Source organism: Podarcis tiliguerta (genome assembly GCF_965153285.1).
Source record: "Podarcis tiliguerta genome assembly, chromosome: 10".
Taxonomy (NCBI): domain Eukaryota; kingdom Metazoa; phylum Chordata; class Lepidosauria; order Squamata; family Lacertidae; genus Podarcis; species Podarcis tiliguerta.
The window spans coordinates 41,542,459-41,560,638 of NC_139543.1; the positions used below are offsets into that span (position 1 = coordinate 41,542,459).

Consider the following 18,180-nt stretch of genomic DNA (forward strand, 5'->3'; position numbering starts at 1 on the left):
ACACATCATCCTTTCTCTTTCTGCATATGGGAAGCTAAGGGCCACAGCACATGTTATGATAATCACAAATGAAGAAAAGCATGCTCAAACTGCCTGTTGCGCTGAAACTAAAGGCTCTTCAGGGAACTGAGATATAATTATATCCCTTTCTTTTAAACTGGACCATACTTTAAAATACATTTCTGTAAAACAGAATATCTGCCTGCTAAAAGTTAAAGAAATAATTACTCAATGTATTTCATTGATTGTTCTGAATAAAGCTACAAAGCCTTTTTTAATCACTTTTACTGAAAGTCTTAAAACAAAGGTAAAGGACCTTTGGTGTTAACAACTTCTAGGAGATAAAAGAAACAGCAGGTGACCTTACAGTCTGCTGTCCAAGCACTGTTGTGCAAAGTAAAAGGAACTCTGATTCTTTTAACTAGAGTGGGTTCCACAATGCTGTTCTATTTCAGGAATTAAATAAATAAATAAATTGCAAAGCACACATATTATTTTAAGCGGTATGTTACATTGTCAGATATCCCTTTAACAACAGGACACAGCATCCTTTTAGCTTTTCCTAATGTCAAAGTCAAACTCTGCTTTTGGTTGTCATTAACATAAAGCAATACACATTTTCTGATTATCTGGAAAATTATTCTATTAATGGGCCAGCCAAACCTTTTTAGCATTGGGTGTTCTGGACAAAGGTTCTACAGTGTGCTTGGTAATTTCATATTTTTCCTTTCGCATATTTTGCAGCTCCATTGGTTTCAGTTTCTGAAAAACCTGGGACTGTAGAGAAAGAGAAACATGTACTACTTACTTACCAGTCACTTCACTTACATGGGAAGAACTAAAATAATACCATGGCATGGGCATAGCCATTGGGGGGGGGGCACAAAAATTATTGCAAAGCATTGAAAGTACTCAATTAACTGAGGTTCTACCTTCCCCCAGCAGAAGCCTGCCTCCCGCCCCTGATAAAGCTCAACAACTTTAGGGGACGATCTCTTCAAAAAAAGCTGTTCAATGGGCCCAGCTCAGAAACATGAAAGAGATGTACAACTACATCCTTAATGATACTAATACACATTAGTATCTCCCTTGCTGATTTGGTGAATACCTGTATTTCACAGTTATTAGTAGTAACTGTAACAGTACTGCAAAAAGCCTTTAAAAAAAGAAAAAAAGAAGTTTATACTTATCAAGTATAAACTTTCACTTGTCTGAATACTTGAGGAAAAGAGCAATTATAAACAGCTACTAAAAATATCAAACATTTCAAATATACAGTGGTACCTCGGGTTAAGTACTTAACCTGAAACTGTACTTAACCTGAAGCACCACTTTAGCTAATGGGGCTTCCTGCTGCTGCCGCGCCGCTGGAACACAATTTCTGTTCTCATCCTGAAGCAAAGTTCTTAACCTGAAGCACTATTTCTGGATTAGCGGAGTCTGTAACCTGAAGCGTATGTAACCTGAAGCGTATGTAACCAGAGGTACCACTGTATTCATATGAGTATACCTGAGAATTCATATAAGCAGGAGATTTGACTAACTAATGTTTGCTGTCAGTTAACTATTGTGCTGTATACTGTATAATTCTATTCTGTTCACAAAAGGACAACAGATCTTTCACAATACATAGAAATCCTTACACTTTTTATAATTTGTTCATGCCTCTTGGAAATTCTGTGAGAAGATTCTTCTGATTTTTTGGTTTCACTCTAAACAGGAAGAAAGGTATTACTGTATTTATAAGAGAAACCATTATACTTAAAAGGATGCAAAAGTAAACAAAATACTCTCATAATATTTCAGGAATTTTCAAGATGCACTTTCCTTCTATTTCCACAAAAGAAAGTACTGAAGACACCTTTTCTGAACTGCACCAGTCTGCTCTAATAAGTACTGGATCTTCCTAGTTCAGTATATAACTTTATTGCGATGGATCTAAGAAGTGAAGAATAAAGTCTGTTCCTGGTCTTATGATGGATAGAATCCTGAAGGTCAAGTAACAATTCTGAGGTGACAAAATCCTGGTTTATCTTCATGACCTTGGTGCATTTGCCAGGCCAACAATATATTCTTAAACAATAAATCGCACAGTGCTTATTCTTCTGATTTTCTGTCAGTGTTATACATTATATAGAAATACTTAAGGTTGCTATGCGTCTGGATTTTCCGAGATATGTCCTATTTTTCAGGCTTAAAATGTCTGTCTGGGAGGATTCTTAAAATTAAGCAAAATGGCCGAGGTTTTTTTTTGTTTTGTTTAGATGGACATGATCCATCTAATGCATGGCATTCCTGGCCTTTTCCAACAGGGTTGTTCAGGGTTGGAAAGAAGACTTGGCCAGCCAGGCCTCCTCCCTCCCTCACACCCCGGCCATTGGTGGGCAGTGCTGAGGTGGGAACTGGGTTTGTGAGGATAGGAAGAGAGAGAGGGAGAGAGAGAGATAGCAGCAGCAGTGAAGGAGGTGCACGAGGTGCCATGTGCTGCCAATTCTCTCCCTGCTGGCTCTCCTCCTCTGAGAGATGCCTGGGTGAGACCCAGGAGGAGGGTGTTGGGTATATGGGTTGAGGAGAAGAGTTTGAGGAACCTCTGACTGCTTTGCTTGGGTTGTGATGCACAATAACAATAGCCTGTGGCCCCTTGTAGGTGGGCAGGGGGAGTGTTGGGGGTCACAAAGCATAAGGGCCACTGGCTGTGCATAAGGGCCACTGGCCACTGGCATGGGAAATAACAAATAAATCAAGGAGGCGTGTGTGTGTGTCCCCTCTTCTTTGCTCTTCAAAATATGGCAACCCTACTTAATCTCATTAATACCTAGTGATAATAATAATAATAATAATAATAATAATAATAATACTGCTTTACAATTGATTCATGGGGTTGTTTAGAAAACCTTCTTCCTGATGACACCAGAAAGGCACTCCTTTCTTTCTTGGTTTTCAGATACTTCTTTCTTGGTTTTGCCTAACAAGCAAAACAAACAAACAAATTAAAATGTATATCTGGGTTTAATAGGATTACAGTTATGTACATTATTATTTTTCCTTTATTTAACCTTTAAATTTTATTCTTATATCTTAGTAACTCAAAAGGATTTAAGGGAACAACTAGATGTTGTGTCAATTAGATGGTGAACAACTAAATGGCAGTCATGTCCCCATTTCACATCCCAAATCCTCCTCAATAAAATCTAACACAATTCATCCGGATTTCCTGAAAATATAATGTGCATCTCCTCACTCTCCTCCACATCAATGGCTGCAGCCCAATGCACCCCAGTGACTGGACTGGGGTGGAAACACCGTGTAACAATGTCAGCCAAGGGATGGGGTAAATTGTATCAGATGTTATTGATAGAGATGAAAACTATTATTTTGGGGTTTCTATTTTTGTCAGTAGCACCAAAGTAATATTTCTTGAAATGCTTAGTTTCCCCCTAAATGAAACAACTTTTTAGCATGAAATCTTTCCCTCTTTGAGCATATGTTCTCCATGTTTGATTTCTGATTTATCACTCACAGTTTGTGTGTATGTCTTGTCCAGCCCCACCTATTCTGCACCTTTCATATGTCCCCAACTAACAAGAAGTGCATGCTATAAGTCTTGGGAGAGGGAGGCAAGGCCTGTGCCCAGCCAGCTGCTTCTTGCCTCATCCCACCTCCCTCAGTGATGATGGGAGCTGGGCCTCTCAGAAGACAGAACTGATCTTGCTGTGCAGGGAGACAAGTAGAGCAAAACTAGGTGCCACCACTTGCTACTCACAATAACAATATTGTGGTCTGCTGTGTCTGGTTGAAGAAGACTTCTGGCAGGAGTCTTCTTCAACCAGGCAGGAAAGGATGGCAAGTGTGGTGGAAAGTTTCAAGGACAATCCAAGAAATAGTTAAACATTTCAGTGTAGTGTAGTACAGTATCAAAATATTTTTTTTATTTTGCAGAATATGGATATCCATTTTTTCAAAATGAGCATAAGTGCATCAAATGATACTGAAAACAATCCTAGTGATCCACGTTTGTCAGCAATATGTGGATATCTATCTGAGTCTCAGTTTCACATGGGCTGGAGATGAAAACGTCCCTCAGCCTATGTGTTTGATCTGTGGTGAGAAGCTTTCCAATTCCAACATGGCCCTAAACAACATGACAAGACGTCTGCTGTCAAAACAAGGAAATCTGGCGAACAAGAAGGTTCAATATTTTGAAAGGCTTTTGGAACAGCAGAAATACCAGTGAACATATTTCAAAAAATGAGTAAAAGTCTCAGATAAGATGCAAATTACTGGTATATCTTACCAAGTGACAGAATGGCTTGCTCAACTGACAAAACCACATACAACAGCAGGAAAAATCAATTAAGCCTGCCTGAGCCTTGATTGTGAAAATTTCTTTGTCTGAAGATACAATTTACAGAAGAATAGTTGATATGTCAGTTAATATTGAGAAGCATGTTTCCGATAGTATGAAGAATTCTAAATCTGCCATTCAAGTTGATATTATAAAGTAGTTGTGTTCTACATTATAAATCAAGCACTGCTAGTTGTTTCTTTTTGTTTTCCAGTATATTTCTTATGAATAAAAAAAATGGTGTGTGTATATTATTTTGACACATTGCAACTAAACATCAGTATATTGTTCTGTATATCATTATATTACATGTCAAGGAAATTAATTTCAAGTAAAATCTTACTAAAGCTGAATTTTTGATGATAATGTATATCGTACCTGGGCTTCTAGTTTAACGGTAACCTCATTGGAGTCTGAACTGTCAGAACTGTAAAAGAAAAATAATTATGTTTATTTCCATTTACAAGAGTATGGATTTCTAGAATTTGTCTGCACAACAAATCAAGTATCTGCTCTGCAAACACACCTGGAAAGCATGGCACTGATTTCCTCAATAACAAGCTGGAAATAAAACAGTTGTTAGAAGAGGTCCTTTTACCTGGAATCTCTGTCATTGACAGAGGCAGATAGATCACCCTTTTTCAGCATTTCCTCCAGTTCATTCAGGCACTCGTTATACTAAGGAAAAACACACACTGTTAACAATAAAATTTACTGCCTCACTACTTCCAAATAATAATACTTTGACTGTATTCCTTTAAGTACATAACTGCTGCAGATATTGCTGCAAGAAATAATGTTTATTTGCATTACCTTACTCTTCTTTTTATTACAGAAGTCCAACAGTGAGCCACAGAAATGGTGTCCTATGGATTCTAGATCCTTGGTACTAAAGTGGGTACCATGTCTACTGCCTGGAAAAGGGGGGGGGGGGGGACCAGTCACCAGTGAAGAAATAATTGTCCTATTCAATATCAGCAATTATTTTAATTCCACTGATGGAATTCCACATTTTAATTTGGACTGCTACCAACCCAATAACCCTTTTTTGTTAGCAAAACATTTTATATTTATTTTAAATCTTTTACTTTCAAAAGATCATCAAATGGCTTTTCACATTCCATATTCCAAAACTTCTTCCCATAGCTCCTTTTGAGAACCTCCATTCCTTTGCCTTTCCAATTATACCCTTTGTTTTCCAATTATAACCTTCAGCTTCCTTTTTTAAAATAGCCCAATATACAGATAAACCAAACAAGTACACTTCTGCCTTAGCTCCATTGCAGATTAGTCTGCCTCACATTCACACTTTTCCTCATTATTTTCTACCATCTCCCAAAGTGTTTATCTGCCATCTAAGGTTGACAGTAGGATGCAAATTAACACCAATAATTTCCACACAAAACTATATAAAAGATTGCTATTTCTTGTTAAATAGTCTTAGTCTGATTCCTTCACCAAGGACACATCTACAGTATAAGGTAGATAAATATTTGATATCAGTTCAACAACCACAACTTCAAAGTTGTGAAAGTGTGAGAATTCTGTGTTAGAGATTCCTACCTACCCAACTTCAAAGAACTACAATACCCAAAGACAGAATCACTGTTACTGTAAATACAGCTTAACTGACTTTCAGGTAAGCACAAACTCAGTTTTAAACTCATTAGCCAAAATCCCACCCTTCTGTAGTCATTTACTCCCTGTAATTGTTACACTTGGTACCCACAACCACTATTTCTTGGGCCAAATGCAATTTTAATATACACCTATAACATTAACGTTTCAACATGTCTTCCTATGTAGTATTTATCTGTCAAACACAATAAGCTCACATTATCTCTTAAAGAATCTGCAGCTACAAGACATGAGACATCTTTGAATGCTTTAAATATGGATTCTAGAGAAAAACTATATTTGCCTTACCCAGTTTAGACCCACAGAAAGTAACTTCTAAGGTATAGCTGTTGCTGATGCCCATCTTCCACATCACTATTCGACCTGTCCCTTCTCTAGCTTTTTGTATCTTGAAATTGCAATCTTGGAACGAGAACTTAAAGAGAGAAGTGGAATTACTACTGCACTTTTGCAACAAGGCCAAAACTATACAGCTGTGCCCAGAAATGGCCTCCCTGTGCCACAGTCTTCCTCAACACATAGTTTGGTTTACTGGTGGTGTCATGTTGTCAAGTCATTCATGTGCCCTTACCCACTGTGCATTATAGGCTGTTACAGATGTGGGGTAGAGGGCAGGGGCAGAAGGAAGTGAATGATATAATAACTTCATGTCATGGTGCATGCTCCTAAAGGGACTCACTAAGGAAACTCCTAGTATGTTTAACAACTATCGCAATATAATCCCTTATTTTTAAAGCACAAACTTCTTACAATGTTTAGATCATTGAAACTGTCAAGTGATTTAGCAATTTTTTAATGTACTGAAAGAAATGATTTCTTACATATTAATGTTAAATGTCAGCTTACTTTATCGGGACAACGTTTGCTCATAATGAGAGGGAAAACGCGCTGATTTAAGCCTGCCCCTTCTTCTTGATGATCTCGTTTTTCACAGCCATACATGAAGACATTCTCTTTTCTGCTATGACCATGAAGGTCACAATATAGGAGAACCTTGCGCTCTCCCATCATTCTGTAACAAGGTAGAAAGTTAAATAAGAGCAGCTTTGGTTTCTGCAATTGATTTTTTGAGTTATGATAGCAATTGTAGGAAAAGATGATCATTGCTTGACGGATTGTTTTTCTACTGGAACAACAACCTGCACTAGGGCATTGGTTAGCTGCATTAGTGTCAGTGGAGCTTTCCCCTTGAGTCCAATAAGAGCTGAGTTGCACCTATTAGGCCATCACTGCCTTTCCAATGACAGATACTAAATGCACAATATGAAAATGCTTTTTCCATTGCAGCCGACACGTGACAAATGTTTAAAAAACAGAGCGATCACATAAGTTGCTGTCATTATGTGAAAAGCACAATTAACAGAAGATTAAAGAGCTTTGTTGAGGAAAATAGTCCCCTTTATTGGTATAGGGGAATTCCCTTCCTTCTCCAGAGGTTGGTCTTTCCAGTCTATGTTCATTAGAATGGAACACTGGTTACTTCACTGTGAATATTCCCTTCCAGTGGCTTTGCAGGAGTCTTCCATGGAAACAATGTGTTAAACCCATCACCAGGAAGGAAGGAAGGAAGGAGCATATGAATAAGTTAGAATTATACAGCCAATTCCTCAGCCCCTCTCAAGTTCCAACCATTGTTGAAAGACAGAGAAAAAGAGAGTGTATGATTGAAAGAACAAACAAACAAACACATACAGAAAGGAAAGAAAAACACCTCTAAAAAAGGCATGGTTTAAACTGGAAGGACCAAACCCCCAAAGACTAAGATGATTTATTTTTATTTCATTTTACATTTAATAAAATGTTTGTTTTGCTTTATCATAATAAAACCTCAAAGAAGGTTACATGAAATAAAAATTATCAGTAAAAGACCGTTAAAAACAGGTAATTTAAAACATTCAAAAACCAGTGATGACTAGCGCCATCTGTACTAAGCCAGGGTGGAGAAGGAGGCCTCCTGCATGCCCACCACTCACAATGACTAACAAATTTCATTTCCTGGTCAGTGTGTAGGAGGCCTTCAGGAAAATGCGACTTCCCAAAGCTAACTTCCAGATCTAAACCCAAAACAGATGGTCCAAATTAAGACCCAGACAAACCTGCGGTTAAACCCTCAACTCAAAAAACACATTGACTGCAGTTTGGTTATTTTCCATGGAAGTAGGTAGAGTGAAAACAAACATAAGAAAAAGAAACTCAGACTTCCTGATGGGCTCTCATGTTCTGGACTGATGCCAGATCCCATGCAGCAAGAGAGGTCAAGAGTTGTAAGATCACGGATAGCTCTATGTACACATTAAATGTTTGAAATACACAGGGCTCGTTTCCCCTATCCCCTCAGAGCATTTCTATACATATAAGAGCATAAGAATAGCCTGCTAGATCAGGCCAATGGCCCATCAAGTCCAGCATCTTGTTTTCACACCAGATGCCCGTGGGAAACCAGTGAGCAGAAGTGGCTTTTCCTGATGAAGCCATGAAGGACAGACAGCCAAACCAGAGAAAGAGAGCAACTAAATTAGTCTTTTCTTTTTTAAAACACACAGTGGGAAACAGGTGGGGGGGGAAAAGGAACGGGCTAAAGATCAGCAAATAGAGAAAAAGCTAATAATTACAAGATAAAATGTCTTGAATAGAATTCTAGCAGAAGTTGAAGGAATACTCTATCCTAGGCTAGGCAGGGAAAGGAAGTGGGGATGGGCTTGAGAAGCTGCTGCTGGTTTTATAATTCTAACTTTATCACATGTCCCTGCCTGTCCTCAGCAGCAGGGAGTGCTAACTCATGATTTTCCTGGAGGCCTTCTACATGCCAATCAGGGAAAGTATTAAAACAACATTTAGATGTACCTAAAATTTCAACAAAATTTGAACAAAAAATAAGTTCAATGCAACAAGATGAATACACATTATGTATTAATTAATATTGGTATAATAATGAACAAAGAGTGGTGATACTGGACACAGAAGAGGGATGGTGTTACCTTTTTACCTTTTGATCATGCTGCGGGTATACCAGATGGGAGGGAATGATTCCTTGAGATCCGATTTATAGTTGCGGTTTAAGTCCCTGCCTGCTAAAGAGCAGCGGTAATTGCCTACAATCACACCATCTGGATTCAGCATTGGTACCACCTTAAAAACAAAAGTGTCCCGAAGCCACTGGGCATTATTTGAATCCCCCAGAATGTAATCCAGAAAGCCCTTCATCACCCAGGAACTATTCGTTTCACCTGGGTGCACCCTGGCAGTCACAATCACCGCTGCCTTGCGTTTTTCCTCCTGAAAATCTTGCAAGGGGTTAGTGATGGTTAGAACATAGACTATGTTCCTAGCCAGGGAATGGCACAAGATGCGGATCTTGCAGAACTTGGACCGCCTTGGGTCTCCAGCAACGGTTGCTAGGTAGTCTTGCAGGTTACTGTAAGTGTAAGGATAGCAGTGGGCAAAATAGCAGGTATCCCTGTCATGCGGGAACTGGAACGTCCATGTCAGGGAAAAATACTGGCGCCCACCTTGGCCGAGATTGTTTTTATAATACTTGATTTCATCTCCTGTCCTTTGCCACCCCACCTTGTGGATCTTTGCTTCTGCTTCTGAATACAGCAATGGACGCATACCACGATTATACAAACTTGTTGGCTTGGTGAAGTTGACAATGGTGAAACGGTAGGGCATTCCTGCTTGGGTGTTGGTGACCTGGAAGTAGTACCACTGGGTGTGCTTATTTGTGTAGAGATCAGTGCGTAGTGTCAGCTGGTACTCAAAATCACTACTGGCATGGGAAAAGGAGAAAAGTATTTTAGTATAAAATATTCTGTTGGGCATTCAGGCACAGTTATGAAACATGATATACGCTGCTCTTTCAAATGTATCCTTTTAAACCCAAATTTCTTTCGCAAAAAATTGTTTGTAGATTTTGTTGCCTATAATAAACTTGTAAGGAACTTGTTTATGCACATATTTGTATTTTAAAAAATAGTCCACATCTTCTTTATGGTGAGCATAGATCAAATTCTCAGATGTCTTGAATGAGCAGTTAAGTTACATTCTCTTATGCCTTTCAATATATATTATATTTTACAATTATGTTCATTAGCTGTTTTTTTCTTACTGCTTTATTTTGATTCACGTACCAATTCACACATGTGGAGTGTTTTTGTGGTCCTGACTGTCTATATTTTGTACAAGTGCTGAGTGGTCAGAAATTAGTCCTCTTTGTGTGATTCTGGGATTCTAATAAGCCAATACAAACTTTCCTGCAAGTGTATATGGATATCTGCATTTCAAGTTTTCTAAGCTATTAATCCAGGTCTGCCAAAACAAGAGTACAGGTGATATCGATACTCAGTCTAAGTAGTCAACCTACTGATTTCAATGTGACTACTTGAAGTAATTACTTAGTTGGATATCATCCTTTAACGTCAGAACAAATGCAGACAGAAACCAGCAACTACTCCTGCAAATCAAAGGGAAACGGTGAGCAACCTACATTTTGACCACCTTTTGCAGATTGCCACTTTCAAATCGTGCTTCAAAGATCAAAGTATTGTCCCAGTCATCCCATGATTGAGGAAGCACCTGCTTTGAGGGGAAGCTCCCTCCTATTCGAGAATACATAAAGCTGGACTCTTTATCAGCTAGTGAGAGAAGCAAAATATACAATTATTATTCAGTTGTGAATTACTATTGGAAAAATATTCTGTGCAAGAAGGGAGGGGTCACTCAGAGACTGCCCACTTGGTGGTGTCCTAGTGCCACTGCAGAATTGCCTGGTTTCCTTTAGGAATTTCAAAACTAAAACTTGGTCAAAAAGCATTCAGAATCATATAGACAGCTGTTTAAAATGGTAGCTATTATATTTATATATCCAGCATCTGAATACAGCCTCTGTATATAGCATCCCTTTAAGCAAGCGTCACTGCCTTTGTTCAATCCTGCAGTGTTTTCTTAATGCTTACACTAACTTTCATATGTGTTATATAATAATATTTTTGCCTCAAAATATCAGCTACTGTCACGGGCCCCATGCCACCAAGTGGGATGGGGTGGTAATCGGTCAGATGAAAAGGCTGAGAAAGCTCAAGCCATGATGTGGAGGGGGACCCTGACCTGGCGCTATCAGATGTTCCGGAAGGGAATGAGGAACCCCACCCTGCTTTCTGAGAGTTAAGGTTCCCACAATAATAGAGGAGCTGGCCAGTCAATGAATGGAGCCAACCAGATTGCAGGCCTGGACTCAAGTTTCATTGTCAAGAGCATGCCACTGACAGTACAAGTGCAAAGAGATCCATCCCCACAGGAGCACATACCTGCAAGCTCAGTCTTCTTGCTTGGGAGGGAAACTATATGAATTATGAGCTCCGGGGTGGAAGGTGCACAACATGTGTTGGAACAATGTCTTCACTTATGTCTAGCCATGTATCCTAGACTCTGTTGATGTGCCTTTTAACCTTGTAACCTGTATCTTGAGCTGATGCAGAGATTGTGTACGGAACTCTTTAATAAAGCTTTCGGGATTTCTGGAATCCAGAATTGTGGGCCAGAGAGAGGACAGTTACACACATTATGTCAATGAACGTGAATTCTGCTGAATTCAATAGGACTTGCTCCCATGTTAATCTCCCCAATTCAAAAAACCATATCTGCATGCAGCTGCAGATTATACATGTGTGTAGCTTAAAACAAATGCACATTCACACTTAACTGCGTATTTGTATCTTCATTTTGATGCTCAGTGTAGCCCCAGATGGATAACTAAGTTTCTTATACATACAGAATGAGCCTTCTGTCATCAAGGGCCTCCAGAAAGTATATGCAACTAGTTGCCCATGACATTATCTTTAGGATAACAGCCTGTTAATTGTTCAGTAACAACCACTGTCTGCCATTATATTTCAACACGTGCATTTTGAGTGGTGTTTGTATTCTAAATAAATACTTGCAACTTTTAAAAAGATTGTAGATCTTGGTCTTTTGCTCTCCAGTTTCTCTTTTTCAGTAACTTCTAAGATAGTAGTATGTATCTTTTTCTATTGAAAACCATTTAATATCACAAACATGGTTATACTTCAAGTATTATGCACTCAGCAATGAAATGTGCTCAGACCTCCATCTGCTAGATACACCACAGCACCCTCTCCAGGGTCTGTGCAAAGAGGCTCAGTCTCCAGACATGTTGGACTGTATAGTGGCTCCGGCTGAGGGGGAACCCACTCTGGAAAAACAAAGCAAATAAATTAATATTTAATTATAGCTGTTAATTCAAAACACTCATTGCGTGTCATGCAACTAAAAATCATGAAATTAGCTTTATATTTATGCATTGTTAAACAGTAAGGAAGTGTTGCCTTAAAAATCCCTTTGTGGCTGGCTACTATTGATAAGATAAAAAGGTAAAGGGACCCCTAACATGAGGTCCAGTCGTGGCCGACTCTGGGGTTGCAGCGCTCATCTCGCTTTATTGCCCAAGGGAGCCGGCATACAGCTTCCGGGTCATGTGGCCAGCATGACTAAGCCACTTCTGGCGAACCAGAGCAGCGCACAGAATCGCCGTTTACCTTCCTGCCGGAGCGGTACCTATTTATCTACTTGCACTTTGACGTGCTTTCAAACTGCTAGGTTGGCAGAAGCAGGGGAGCTCACCCCATCGTGGGGATTCGAACCGCGACCTTCGGATCGGCAAGTCCTAGGGCTCTATGGTTTAACCCACAGCACCACCCACGTCCCTTATTGATAAGATACATTTAATCTATTTTTTTAAATGGAAATGCTGATAGTCTGTCATCTCCTCTTTCATGATCAAGATGTAAATGCCATGGACAATACAGTAGAATCTTGATGAAACAAAAGAGATGCACACCCCAGAAGTTAACAAGATTCATTTGTAGCCTATGAGAAGAACCTTCAGCCTTATCTATAACCAAATCATTACCTTGCACCACTGAAATCTGGACAGCTACTTGTTCTCTATTACATCATATACATAATTTGTATAGCAGATGCATGTATGTTATCAACACAGTGGCTGTGATCCAAAGAAGCAATACGTACAAGTTTACATTTGCTATTGTTACTACAAGAGTTCCTCACTGCCAAAGAGATGACTCACAAGACAATTTAAAAACTGAACATCAGCATCTGTTTTTGGCAATGGGCACTGTTGTGATGAAAATGTGAAACAAAACATCTGCTATATTTCCAGTTACAGGTAGGTAGCCGTGTTGGTCTGCCGTAGTCGAAACAAAATAAAAAAATTCCTTGCAGTAACACCTTAGAGACCAACTAAGTTTGTTATCGGTATGAGCTTTCGTGTGCATGCACACTTCTTCTTATTGTTGTTCATTATATTGCCCTTCATCTGAAGATCACAGGGTAGTTCATAACATAAAAATACAAAATGAGAACACAAAATACATAATACAACAAAAACATTTACAAACCAATAATTCCCCTCTCACAGACACATTATTGTGTAAAGACATTGTTGTATATTAATATGTATACATACTTATTATTATTAATAAAATCACCATCTTCAGGATGCTTTACAAAGAATTGACCTCATTCTTTAATGAAAGCAACCACTTAAAACAACCACTGATGTATGTGACTGGCTGGTCAAGTGTATTTCTTTAAATCCCAGATCCTATAGATATTATACTTTGCTTAAGTATACTGTACCTTTAGGAGGCCCGGAAATAAGAAAGGATCGTTTTGTTCACATTATAGGAAACATTATTCAAGAATAAGAACTATACACTCATCACGTGCCACAGATACGGATTACTCTGATCTAGTTCACAGATTCATTATGTTCTATGAATACCTCAAGCATTTCCTCATGAAATTATTTTTCAAGAGCAGAAGGATGCTTTTTCCAGAAGGTGTCAGTATCAGACCACAAACTTTGGAACAAGAAAAAAAAACTTGCACAAAAATGATTCAACTTGAAATCCCCACTGAAATGAATGAAGCTTCACCAAAGCAGACAGGATATGATAGACAATTACACATATGATCTTTTCATATGTGATAGACCTTAATTTCTTAAGACTATCTCTGTATCTTTATGATATTTCATTTTCATTTTGTAGCAGGCATTCAAAATTGTCCTATTATGGAAATACCAATGCTTTAAGTTAATACTTATGCCTTAAGTTAAAACATCTTCACATGTTGGATTATAAATGAACAGCAATCTGATCCTAACTGTTGCTGAGAGTTAACAGATGTCAGCTTATATGAAAAAATTACATTTGGTTTCTACTTACAGTTGGAAAATATAGTGCCAAAGAGCTAAAATTTGATGTGAGTACAAAATAATATTTATAGTTTTGGGAGTCTCAGCTTTATATTAGTTGCTGGTATATTTATACACATTTTAACTTATCTGGTAAATAACAGAACCTTTTGGCTAATGCAACCTTGTGGTAATAATGTATAGGAGCTAAAGTTATTTAGAAATCGAGCTGAAAGGGGCAACAGACAACAACATGGTATCTATCCATGATTACAAATAGTGACTTAATTAAGATTTTGAAGGGCCGTCTGTTATCAGTTACATAAGTACATGATTTTTAAGACAATTGATCTCCACTGATCATTTTTATGGCAGAGTAAGGTTCAACTCAAAGCATAATTCCTATTACACAAATAATCCATTTGTATCATAATGCACTTATAAAAATAACCACTACTATCCAATTGGAAAACCAAGTGGAATTGAAAATGTAACACCAGATTAAGTTATTGTCATAACAATTCCCCAGCTTTTGTTACTTATCTTTAAAACAAGAATAAAGGCTGGGCTGGTACTGAGGTCAATTTAGGGTTGAGTAACTTACTTTTGTTAAAAGCTCGGAATTTTCACATTTGAGTTCTTGAGAAACTCATGGATGAGTACCATGCAGAACTGGGGATTTGATAATTTTTTTAAAATGTGCAAATAAGGCCCATAACTTAATATCTTATGATCACTAGCTGCCTCAGTTCCTCAGACATTTTCCTGAAAAAGATCAGAAGCACTAATCTGTGCCCTGCATATTTCATTGTGAAGTCAGATGCACCGGCTTCATTCTGCTGCTGCAAAATTTATGTATTCTCCTACCATTAAAATCTCCTCTCATTCAACATACTGACTCCTATCTGATTTCTTGCTTCCAATGTATTTAATTTTTGCTCTTAATGTTTTTAGCCATGCGCTCCTCCAGTTCTACAACTCCTTTTGCATTTGTTCTACATCCCACACTTGCATTTCAGTAACTTCTCAATAACAGTAGACCTTCTAGCTTAGCTTCTTTTGTTGACGTACTAAATAACCCACAAGTGTTCTGAAGAGGGTTGACCCAGTTGACTTTTCTTTAAAAAGTAGGCAATTTGTATAAAGAAGGGAAATCATAAATAAGTTTTGAAGTCAAATGTTACTGCACTGCAGACTTTATTGGCAACTATCCAGTGGAAACAGGATGCTGAACTAGATATATCTTTGGTCTGAACCATCAGGGCTCTTCTATTATTAAACATTACAGTTGGATTCTATGCATGTAGTCTCAATCCTATTCTCATTCAACTAATGAAACTAAAGGGTGGAATGATACTGTTAATTAAGGGGGGGGGGCTTTCTTTATATGAAAGTTAAGGGCACATTCATTTATAAGGCTATTTAGGTTCTGTTGTCCTTTCCTTTTAACATTCAAAATAATACTGTATGTATTCCACACTTTCTTCAATATAAGGTTTTCAAAATTTTAACTGACTGCAGCAAGGATTATAAAATGCTTTACTATAGAAATTATAATTTAGGAAAATATTGTTTTAATAACTAGCTACAAAGCTATCACATCAGAACACACTTTTAATATCATTTACCAATATGCTCAATTTTCTCTCTGATAACTTCATACTCATGGGGCCAGCGTACTAGATTCAGGTGTCCAGCTGCAGGAGACAGGCCATATAAATCTCGTGGTTCACGAAGCCGTGGCACCCATTTCCCCGAGTTATATTCCAATAAAATCTGTGTGGTCCGTGGCAAAAGTTGATCATAAAAAGAATCTATAAGATTAGGGGAGGGGGAGAGAAGGCATTGACTCATTTTGCCTTGGATAACTTAAATTAGACAGCCAAGTTGTCTGATACAATTGAAAAGAATAATCTCATCTGCCTATCTGACATGATTCATGTACTGTATTTTTTTTTATTTTTTTTTACTGTATGTATGAATTGCCTTTCCTCCAAAAGGAGCCCAGGGCTTCTATCTTATAGAACATGAAGAAGCAACAATAAAGCAAGCATATACAAATAACCGCAAACAAGCTATAAAATAACAAGATCATTAAAACACAAAGTTCATTTGCAGCTGCTGGGAATTAAAAACAACAAAATATCAATCTGTATAAGAACACAACATTGCAAAAGTAGCAACTGTGTTTTTATAGTAATTTATAAACTGGTCCAGGGCTCCCTTATCAAATTTGTTTAAGGAAGAAAATGCAGAATTTGCTTTCAAAATACTTGGGTGTGTGGTTTTGTTCTGTTTTGCAAGTGCTATTATTTCTTCATTTCTATTAGCACATACCCTTTTTAGGGTGGCTACTTTATGCCTCCAGCTTCAAGGAACTCTCCTCATGCCATCATCACATCACAGACTTGTGTGTGATCTACTTGCACACAACCGCACACACACAGCACCAGCAACCCAGCAGTGTGGAAAGAACTAGAAAGACTTTCTGGCTCATGAGGAGACCTTCCCCAGAGCCCAAAGATGACACCCTCCTCAGGCTCTGGAGAGGGTCTCATCGCAAGACTCTCCAGGGGGCTTCCACTTATGCACATTTCACTGCATAAGCGGGGAGTCGCCTATACAGATCACAAAAAGATTATTGCCACATATAAATATTGATATTATTCCACTACTAGATTTTGACAGCGAGTTATCCTCATGTCTGACACTAAACATTATTTCTTTAGACTTTTTTTTGCAACACTATGCATGCCAGAACTTTGCTGTGTTCCACCTAGCCACTAATTCTTCTCTACTCTTACCCAAATGCATTTCAATTCACTAGTTTGACAATGAACAACGATATTCAGACCTGCATAAAAGGCACACCGCTCAAGATCTTCTGTTAAAAATGGGTTAAAGGGATCTTCGTCCTAAAAAAACAACAGAAAAATACAACAGAAAGTAAGGTCACGTGTTTCTTGCACACAGAAAGTGGACAAAAATATCTGAAATGGGACACTGTGCACTCAATAACAGAGACCATTATGATTCTAAATAAAGAAATAATTGAATTGTTTATTTTTGCTAACTTTGTACTACAGTGCAAATGAAATCAAGAGGGTATCATCATGAAAGAGAACAGATTGCAGGCTTTAAAATATGAAAAATAGACACACCATTAGAGACCTTAAATAAACAGTTTAATAAACAGTATAGCAAGAATTGTTGGATTGTGAGCAAAGATATAAGTAATGCCTTCCTTGTAAGTCAGATAAATGAGTTAGTTTCCCCCCACCACCAAAGTCTGTATAGACTTCTAAACTTCTGCTGAATCTGTTGTGCATGAGTCCAATGAATTATGTTAACTGCTCATTGCATAATATCCTGCTGTAAATTTGGAAACATGTGAGAAGATTAATAGGGCCAGAATGATTATAAATGCTCCTTAGTAGTCAGTGGTGAAAATCAATACTTGGAATGAAGTACATGGTTTCCCTTCTCTCTGTTTTATCTTCACAACAACACTGTGAGGTACATTAGGTTGAGAGACTGGCCCAAGGCCACCCATGGCTACATCGGAATTCGAACCCTGGTCTTCTAGGTTTAACATTCTGACCACCACAGCACACCAGCTAGACCATGTTTCCTCTGGCATGCACAGACATAAGATATTCCCATTCAGGGATGGAAAACTAAATTTTCTTTAACGAATAAAACATTACAAGAAATAGATAATATCTTCTAGAATAATGTATAAAACCGAAGACTGAGCATACCGAATTGTAATCATCACTGGTTATTTGTTCTATGTGCTGCTTGTCCTTATCTGAATCTTCGGACATAATCTCCTGAAACCAGGCCTTTTTTTTTTCCTCCACAGACTGTAAAACACATAAAAATCAACTGTTGGAACTCTATGGCAACTTTGACTGTAGCTCTTGTCACAAACAAAAAGGAGGCATTAGAACCCCAGAAT

The 18,180-nt window shown here is 38.1% G+C and overlaps 1 protein-coding gene across 3 annotated transcripts in view; it reads right to left on the reverse strand.

Annotated features, from left to right (window-relative positions):
* AGBL3 (AGBL carboxypeptidase 3) overlaps window positions 1–18,180 on the reverse strand; it is a 32,765-nt gene that overhangs the window by 9,941 nt on the left and 4,644 nt on the right. For 2 of the 3 annotated variants that reach the window (XM_083400516.1, XM_083400515.1), the window contains exons 2-15: window positions 17,981–18,085; window positions 17,074–17,134; window positions 15,848–16,033; window positions 12,087–12,194; window positions 10,470–10,617; window positions 8,970–9,752; window positions 6,830–6,995; window positions 6,272–6,398; window positions 5,159–5,259; window positions 4,944–5,023; window positions 4,724–4,772; window positions 2,867–2,965; window positions 1,644–1,712; window positions 664–777 (exon numbers count right to left, since the gene is read on the reverse strand). In XM_083400516.1, the coding sequence (XP_083256642.1) occupies window positions 664–777; window positions 1,644–1,712; window positions 2,867–2,965; window positions 4,724–4,772; window positions 4,944–5,023; window positions 5,159–5,259; window positions 6,272–6,398; window positions 6,830–6,995; window positions 8,970–9,752; window positions 10,470–10,617; window positions 12,087–12,194; window positions 15,848–16,033; window positions 17,074–17,134; window positions 17,981–18,046 (2,157 nt within the window). In that variant the 5' untranslated portion in view covers window positions 18,047–18,085. Of the gene's footprint in view, window positions 1–663; window positions 778–1,643; window positions 1,713–2,866; window positions 2,966–4,723; window positions 4,773–4,943; window positions 5,024–5,158; window positions 5,260–6,271; window positions 6,399–6,829; window positions 6,996–8,969; window positions 9,753–10,469; window positions 10,618–12,086; window positions 12,195–15,847; window positions 16,034–17,073; window positions 17,135–17,980; window positions 18,086–18,180 lie in introns of those variants that run through there. The other variant, XM_083400517.1, reaches the window with a different exon arrangement.